Below are 9,551 nucleotides of genomic sequence, written 5' to 3'. Positions count from 1 at the left end.
GAAACTTGCTCAATGATTCTCCAAAGATTACTTTACTATGATTTGAATGACATTTAAAGTGATAGACCGAAGAGGCAAAATCCTCATTTTTCACAAACTTAGGAGGAGTACCAACATGATTCAAATGAGTGGAGGGAACCGGTCCTCCATAAGTAAGTGGAGGTTCAACATGGGCAAAGATGCCATTTCCACTTCTACCACTAGATAAAGGAACTTTGTCACTAGTAGCTTCCCCCTTATCGGAGTTAGCACCCGTCACCTTGTTAGCGGGATCACCCACCTTCATTGGTGCGGTGGATAATTTAAGGCCTTCTAAAAACTTGTTGACCATGCTTCAACCTCGATCGTCATGGAGGTTTTCAATGTGTCCAAAGCCGCATTGAACTCCTCACGGGAGACCGAGGATCCCCCATCGGCCATAGACGAGGACGGAATCACACCAGGGTGCTCCTCCCCACCGTCTAAAATGTAAAGCATACTCTTCGGACGGTAAAGTCCTTAATAAAGAGATGAGGCTCTGATACCAATTGAAATGATCAATATAGTTGACTAGAGGGGGGGGGGGTAAATAGGCAACTAACAATTTTTAGCTTTTCTTTACCAATTTAAACTTTGCATCAAAGTAGGTTGTCTAGATATGCAACTAGGTGAGTAACCTATATGATGCAACAACAACAAGCACACAAGCAAGCAAGGGATACAACAAAATATAAGCTTGCACGAGTAAAGGTAAGAGATAACCAAGAGTGGAGCCGGTGGATACGAGGATGTGTTACCGAAGTTCCTTCCCTTTGAGAGGAAGTACGTCTCCGTTGGAGCGGTGTGGAGGCACAATGCTCTCCAAGAAGCCACTAGGGCCACCGTATTCTCCTCACGCCCTCACACAATGCGAGATGCCGTGATTCCACTATTGGTGCCCTTGGAGGCAGACCGAACCTTTACAAACAAGGTTGGGGCAATCTCCACAACTTAAGTCGAGGCTCCCAACGACACCACGAAGCTTCACCATAATGGAATATGGCTCCGCGGTGACCTCAACCGTCTAGGGTGCTCAAACACCCAAGAGTAACAAGATCCGCAAGGTATTAGTGGGGGGAATCAAATTTCTCTTGGTGGAAGTCTAGATCGGGGCCTTTTCAACCAATCCCTAGAAAATCAACAAGTTTGATTGGCTAGGGAGAGAGATCGGGCGAAAATGGAGCTTTGAGCAACAATGGAGCTTGGGGAGGGAAGAGGTGGTCAACTTGGGGAAGAAGACCCCCCTTTTATAGTGGGAGGAAGGATCCAACCGTTATCCACTAGTTCAACCCGCGACATGCGGTACTACCGCACATACCCACGGTACTATCGCAATGACATGCGGTACTACTGTTGGGCATTGCGGTGCTACCGCTTGTGTGACATGGGCCAGACAATGCCCTGTTGTGTAAAGCAATGAGCGGTAGACCCGCCGGAGCGGTACTACCGCGCGCCCTTGTGGTACTACCGCAAGGCAGGGTTCCATCTGGGCTGGCAAGGAATGGACTAATAAAATTACATCTGTGGCTACTTCCATTGAGTTTCGGTCTGTGCAAAAATCCTGCACGGTACTACAACTCACAAGGAGTGGTACTACCGCGTAGGGTGCGGAAGTAAAAAATTACTTCCGCCCCTACTTTAGTGCATTTCACCGTTCTGGGCTAGAGGCCACGGTACTACCGCGTGCTAGGAGCGGTACTACCGCTGCAGCGGGCGGTACTACCGTGGGCCACTGCGGTACTACTACTCCCTTGAGCAGTACTACCGCAAGCCACAAAATAGTAGCACTTGGAAGCCTTCATCTTCGCAACGACAAGGGAAACGACCGATGCTCCAAAGAAGCGAAGGAAAGGTGGTGCAAAGGAACATATGTGTACGTGTTGATTCCAACCTAACCATTTCAAAGCGGACCCCCTCTTAATAGTACGGATTTCCTACGACTCAAATCCACCGAAAAGAAACATAGAGAAACACCGTCTTCGATAGGCTCCGAGGGGCACCGAATCGTCTTGTGCCTAAACATGAGATATCTGAAATGCTCAATGCACATGATTAGTCCGCAAATGCATTGTCATCAATCACCAAAACCACTTAGGGAGAAATATGCCCTTACAGCATAAACACATAGGAATGAAATATGTGAAACAATTATGATATTGCAACAAACACAATAAACACACGACAACAACTAAAATAAATGGAAGGCAATTGGAGCATCGGTCTCGGGGCGTCACAACAGTCCCCCACTAACAGAAGATCTTGTCCCGAGATCTTAGGAACAAAATGGAAGAGAAAGAGGATGATGAAAATGAAAAGATGGGGAGACGAATGAGAAATTCCGAAGAAGAGAATCGACTGAAGATAACTCATCATGACGTCGAACTTGGATAGAATATGTGAATATCAGGAAAAATAGAAGATTCAGGTAGGATCCTGGGAAAAAAACCTATGGGTTAGGGCCCACTGAAGAGAAAACACCGTTGAAAAGGGTTGTTGAATGAGAAATGATGCACCGGAACGGCGGAAAGACTTGAATGAGGTGACACCCTCGTAATAGAACGAACGAGTCCTGAGAGAAAACACGAATCTCCTGAGATATCTTTGGAACTTTGGAATAATTGAATAGGAAGAGGTGAACACGCAAGGAAAATGTTTGAGCCAAGGAAAAGAATACGATCAACATCAAAATAGTTGAATTGAATCCACCGGAAAAGAAAGCGAGATAAACAATGATGAAGTAGACGAGAATTCACCGGTTGAAACAATTAAGGAAACAATGAAGAGGCTTCTCCTGAATAGAATGGGTACTCGACTAAGGATTGCGGCTCTGTGAAGAAAAGGATGGTTAGGTGGGAAAAAACAAAGGCAACTTGAGACGGATGGAATGGACACCGTTGAGAAGAACTGAGAATTGATCTTGAATAGGATCGAATCAACTTGTAGAGAAGTGCACCAGATGAAAAGGATTGACAACGAATGAAAACACCTATGTGATCCTAAAGAAAAAATTTGAAGGGAAGAGGACTAGAATCAAAACACCTACGTCACGATTCCTCACTAGAACGGCGAAGGGGATGAGGAGTAAAAAAAATTCCTACTCTCCGATATAACTAGACTCCAAAATAGTTTTTATTCTAGACTTGACAACGGCCAAACTATGATCAATCAAGGGGATCCTATGGTCGGTCGAGGCTCTGATACCAACTTGTAGCACCCAAGATGCGATTCTATCCCAATCATGTGATGAATTCATGATTGGGGCACAATCGCATTTTGAGCGCATAGCAAGGTGGATATCATTACAACATACCATGTACTGAATATATGAGGATACAAGATAAAGGCTTACACTCGCCGCAAGCTACAACATGAATACATCATATCAATACATAGCAGTCATCATACAGAAGAGCGGGATCCGACTATGGATGAAAACAAACGAAAAAGAAGAACGACAACCACCCTGCTAATCCCTGGCTCCCGACCGAGAACCTATCCCTTGATCGAAGAAGAAGAAGAAGCAGAGTGAACAGAGGAGGTGTACAGTGACGTGCACGAGCACGGACTTGAGCTCGATTTCATGGCCATGGCGGCCGAAACCAGCAACGCTCGGATGATGGCTATGCGGGCAAACAAGAATAGATAGGGAGATGGGAAGTATCACGGCTTCACCGCGGGTTTTGTCGGCGTCGTTGAACATGGCGAAGGCATGGAGTTGAGGCAAGGACGCGCTGACGAAGACGTACAGGAGCAAGTGGATGAAGACACGCTCCGGGAAGAAGATGTAGCTGATCCGGGGTGCGTGGACGCGAACGTAGTGGAAGGATAGGTGGAGAGGCGGTGTGGGCAGGTGCTGACGGAGACGATAGGAAGCTCACTGAACTTGGAGCTTTTCTCCGATCTGTGAAGGAGACAAAGTAGAGGCAGAAGGGGACATCATGGATGGAGTCATCGGGCTCGGCTGTCCGCGCGAATGACATCGGGGCAACCTCCTCTTGCATCTAGACAAAGAAGCGGGGACCCAGAGGCTCTCCTATGCCGGCGACGAGCTCGTGGCCGCGCCGACCATGGCTGCAGGAGGTGGGGGAAGCCGGCGCGTGGGGAGTGACCAACCTCCTGGCAATGACGGAGGAGGGAATGAAGAGGATGGGGGAACCCTATGGCAGAGGTTGCAGGGTTTATAAGGAAGGGTGCGGGCGTCGTGGCTTGCCAGCGAGGCCATGTGCCCCTGCTCGCAGGTTTTACCATGAGGGGGAGCTGGCGGAGGAGGAAGAAAAAGGTAAGGGGAACAACAGAATGCCAGGTGGGTCCGAGGAAGGGGTAAACAGTGGCCGCGTGGGAATTTTACCAGGGGATGGAGTTGGGTTGCGGGTCTGCTGCGCTAAGCTGCTGCTGCTCTTCCTTTTCCATTTCTTCAAACAGACACAAAAGAGCAAAAAGCCTAGTGGTAAAGGAGAGGGGTGAGGAGGAAATAGATGTGCCCATAGACTCCTGGAATTATGCACCATTTGATAAAATTGCTTCAGATATTTTTAGAGGTAGAAAAATAATACAAGTTTGAATAAAATTCAAACTTGGGCCATTTTTGGACCCAACCAAAACATCTTCAAATGAGCTAAAAATTGGTTGGGAGGGTGTAGGCATGGTGCGATAGCATCAGGAAAAGAATGAACATTTATGGAGGAGGGGAAAAGGTCACTTGCCAAAATGAAAGAAAGAAGAAGGAAGTAGGAGGTGATTATGCATGATCATACATGGAGCAATAAAACATAATGTAGGGGTAATGCACGTGATGAACTTGGAAACAACATGGATGACACAATGCTATAATATGATGCATCAGGCAAAGGATGGCATAATGCAAAAGTACAAGAGGCACAATGCAATAAAATGAAATGGCACAATGCAATATAATAAAAGATGAACATGATGCAATTAAAAAAAATATGACAAGGGTATTCATCATGATCATGGCATAAACACATAGGAATGAAATATGCGAAACAATTATGATAATGCAACAAACACAATAAACACACGACAACAACTAAAATAAATGGAAGGCAACTGGAGCATCGGTCTCGGGGCATCACAACACTCCCCCACTAACAGAAGATCTCTTCCCGAGATATTAGGAACGAAACAGAAGAGAAAGAGGATGATGAAAATGAAAATATGGAGAGACGAACGAGAAATTCCGAAGAAGAGAATCGACTGAAGATGACTCATCGTGACGTCGAACTTGGATATAATTTGTGAATATCTGGAAAAATGGAATAGTCGGGTAGGATCCCGGGGGAAAACCTGTGGGTAAGGGCCCACTGAAGAGAAAACACCGTTGAAAAGGGTTGTTGAATGAGAAATGATGCACCGGAGCGACTGAAAGACTTGAATGAGGTGACACCCTCGAAATAGAATGAACGAGTCTTGAGCGAAAGCACGAATCTGCTGAGATATCTTCGAAACTCCGGAACAATTGAATAGCGAGAGGCGAACGTGCAAGGAAAAATGTTTGAGCCAAGGAAAAGAATACGATCAACATCAAAACACTTGAATTGAATCCACCAGAAAAGAAAGCAAGACGAACAATGATGAACTAGATGAGAATTCATCGATTGAAACAATTAAGGAAACAATGAAGAGGCTTATCCTGAATAGAATGCGTACTCGACTAAGGATTGCGGCTCCGTGAAGAAAAGGGTGGGTGGGTGGGGAAAAACAAAGGCAACTTGAGACGGGTGGAATGGACACAGTTGAGAAGAACAAAGAATTGATCTTGAAGAGGATCGAATCAACTTGCAGAGAAACAGACGAAAAGCATTGACAACGAACGAAAACACCTGTGTGATCCTAAAGAAAAAATTTGAAGGGAAGAGGACTAGAATCAAAACACCTACATCATGATTCTTCACCAGACCGACGATGGGGATGAGGAGTAAAAAGAATTCCTACTCTCCAATATAACTAGACTCCAAAATTGTTTTTATTCTAGACTTGACAACGGCCAAGATACGATCAATCAAGGGGCTCCTATGGTCGGTCGAGGCTCTGATACCAACTTGTAGCGCCCAAGATGCGATTCTATCCCAATCACGTGATGAATTCATGATTGGGGCACAATCGCATTTCGAGCGCATAGCAAGGTGGATATCATTACAACATATCATGTACTGAATATATGAGAATACAAGATAAAGGCTTACACTCGCCACAAGCTACAACATGAATACATCATATCAATACATAGCAGTCATCATACAGAAGAGCAGGATCCGGCTACGGATGAAAACAAACAAAAAAGAAGAATGACAACAACCCTGCTAATCCCAGGCTCCCGACCGAGAACCTATCCCTTGATTGAAGAAGAAGAAGCAGAGCGAACAGAAGAGGTGTACAACGACGTGCACGAGCAAGAACTCGAGCTCGAGGTCATGGCCATGGCGGCCGAAACCAGCGACGCGCGGACGATGGCTATGCGGACAAACGAGAATAGACAGGGAGATGGGAAGTATCAGGGCTTCACCAAGGGGTTTGCCGACGTCGTCTAACATGGCGAAGGCGTGGAGTCGAGGCAAGCACGCGCTGACGAGGACGTACAGGAGGAAGTGGATGAAGACGCGCTCCAGGAAGAAGATGTAGCTGATCCAGGGCGCGTGGACGCGAACGTAGTGGAAGGAGAGGCAGAGAGGCGGCGTGGGGAGGCGCTGACGAAGACGACAGGAAGCTCGCTGAACTTGGTGTTTCTCCGATCCGTGAAGGAGACGAAGTAGAGGAAGAAGGGGACATCGTGGATGTAGTCCTCGGGCTCGGCTGTGCATGCGAATGACATCGGGGCAGCCTCCTCCTGAATCTAGACGAAGAAACGGGGACCCAAAGGCTCTCCTATGCCGGCGGCGAGCTCGTGGCTGCGCCGCCCATGGCTCCTGGAGGTGGGGGAAGCAGGAGCGTGGGGATTGACCAACCTCCTGGCGGTGACGGGCGAGGGAATGAAGAGGATGGGGGAACCCTAGGGCGGAGGCTGCTGGGTTTATAAGGAAGGGTGCAGGCGCCGTGGCTTGCCACCGAGGCCATGTGCCCCTGCTCGCAGGTTTTACCGTGAGGGAGAGCTGGCGAGTGGAGGAATAAAAGGTAAGGGGAATGAGAGAATGACAGGTGGGTCCGGGGAAGGGGTAAACAGTGGCCGCGTGAGAATTCTACCTAGGGATGGAGTTGGGCTTCGGGCCTGCTGGGCTCTGCGTCGCTGGGCTGCTCTCTGCTGCGCTGAGCTGCTGCTGCTCTTCCTTTTCCATTTCTTCAAACAGAAACAAAAGAGCAAAAAGCCCAGTGGTAAAGGAGAGGGGTGAGGAGGAAATAGATGTACCCCTAGCCTCCTGGAATTATGCACCATTTGATAAAATTGCTTCGGACATTTTTAGAGGTAGAAAAATAATACAAGTTTGAACTTGGGCCATTTTTGAACCCAACCAAAACATCTTCAAATGAGCTGAAAATTGGCAGGGAGGGTGTAGGCATGATGCAATAACATTAGGAAAAGAATGAACATTTATGGAGGAGGGGAAAAGGTCACTTGTCAAAATGAAAGAAAGAAGAAGGAAGGAGGAGGTGAATATGCACGATCATACATGGAGCAATCAACACACATAATGTAGGGGCAATGCACGTGATGGACTTGGAAACAACATGGATGACACAATGCTATAACATGATGCATCAGGCAAAGGATGGCATAATGCAAAATGACAAGAGGCATAATGCAACAAAATGAAATGGCACAATGCAATATAATAAAAGATGAACATGATGCAATAAACAAAATATGGCAATGGTATTCATCATGATCATGGCATAAACACATAGGAATGAAATATGCGAAACAATTATGATAGTGCAACAAACACAATAAACACACAACAACAACTAAAATAAATGAAAGGCAACTAGAGCATCGATCTCGGGGCGTCACAAGCTCTCACATTGTCCATGATGCCTCCTGGCCCGCCGTCGCCGCCACTCCGCTCCGCCGGCGCCGCCACCCCGCTCCGCCGGCGTTGCTCGGTCTTGGCTGGCCGTTGGGCGTCGAACCAGATGAGGGATCGAGTTCGGTTTCATGAGCCGATGTAACAGCGTACCCATCGAGCCGAGCGGAAGCGCCGGGACGGAACGAGCTAAAAAAAGAGCGCTATAGCTGATTCTGTGGGATGCAAATAGGGGACAGGTGGCACAATCTCACGTCGGGTACGCACGGGAGGATTCGTGGAGACGGTTTCCATCCAATTTTTTTCAATCGAAGAGGTGTTTGAATAACAGGGTTAGATTGACAATAAATGTAGTAGGAAAACTAGTTTTAATTAGTACCTTTAGATGAGTTAGATGCAACTGTGCAAGGATCCGGATGGGCCGTGGCAGAGAGTAAACATGATCGAAGATAAGGACAGAGAAGAAAAGGAGGACATCGCATATCATGCGACTGCTGCGCGGAAGATATTACTACAAGCGAATGCGCCAGAATAATTTCCAGACAGAACAGAATGGTGCGAGAAGGATTAACAGAGCACAAGGCATACTCTACAAAGCTTTCTTAACTAGATTTACAGCACGATTGCAGATTTCTGCACACTCGAAGTCGAAGGGGAAAAACAGAGGAAGGCTGGACGCGAGGCAAGCTTCCCAGTGCAACAATCGATCAAGACACAGGCACATGGGCGGCCCTCCCCCTCTGCCCACTGGCCCGGCCGGCGGAGACGGCGCAGCTCCGGCTCCTGGCAAACGCCACGCCGTCGCCGGCGAGACCAAACTCGCACGGCCCGTCCTCGTCGATCTTCGCCATGGCCACGCTCCGGCTCCTGGGCACGGCCGGCGGGCGCTCCGGGGCCGCCCGCCTCTCCGACGCGGCGCGCATAAGCTCCCGCAGGTCGCCGTCGCCGCCGTAGGACCGCGAGGAGGATGAGGGGGAGGCGGAGAAGCTGTGGTAGCCGGCGGCCCTGCTGCACGGCGCAGGCGCGGCGGCGAAGGACGGGTAGCCGAAGGAGGCGTCGGATGGGAATTGGCCCGCGCAGCTGGTGAGGCTCCGCACGTAGAGGTCGCGCGCCCGGACCAGAGCCCGCCGCGGCGCGCGCCACAGCCAGCTCGCCAGCTTGCCACCGCCGTTGCTGCCCATACGGCTCATGCCCCGCTTGTTAAGCCCCTCCACTCCTTTGTTAATCACACCGGTAATACTACTAGCTTAATTCGAACAAGAGATGGACCGGGAGAAGAGAAGAGATGCGGCTCGCGATTCAGGGGGTTGCTTATATACACAGAGAGAGAGAGAGAGAGAGCAGATAATCGGATTTGCAGATATATGGTCTTTGTTTTGCTTACTACGAGTACTATTCAACGCGATAATAATTGTACAAAATATAATACGAGTACTATATTTTTCTTCTTCTGTGCCATCGTGAGAGACGAGCCCAAAGGTGGGTGGCTGCTGATGACCGGGCACTTGACAGGTGCACGTCCCAAGTTGTGATTACAGGGTAGACACACGCGTGTAC

General features: G+C 48.4%; 1 protein-coding gene across 1 annotated transcript; it reads right to left on the bottom strand.

The window, feature by feature from the left end:
* Positions 1 to 8,471: 8,471 nt before the first annotated feature.
* Positions 8,472 to 9,317, bottom strand: LOC119367739. The gene has a single exon (XM_037633167.1). The coding sequence runs from the start codon at positions 9,182 to 9,184 to the stop codon at positions 8,702 to 8,704; it is 483 nt and encodes a 160-aa protein (XP_037489064.1). The 5' UTR covers positions 9,185 to 9,317; the 3' UTR covers positions 8,472 to 8,701.
* Between the last annotated feature and the right edge of the window lie 234 nt (positions 9,318 to 9,551).

Source organism: Triticum dicoccoides, chromosome 2B (genome assembly GCF_002162155.2).
Source record: "Triticum dicoccoides isolate Atlit2015 ecotype Zavitan chromosome 2B, WEW_v2.0, whole genome shotgun sequence".
NCBI lineage: Eukaryota > Viridiplantae > Streptophyta > Magnoliopsida > Poales > Poaceae > Triticum > Triticum dicoccoides.
Note: the sequence above shows the minus strand (reverse complement) of the source record. Positions and strands in the feature narration are given on the sequence as shown.

Coding starts and splice junctions, on each gene's coding strand:
- LOC119367739 (XM_037633167.1), bottom strand. CDS start 9,184: ATGAGCCGTATGGGCAGCAACGGCGGTGGCAAGCTGGCGAGCTGGCTG.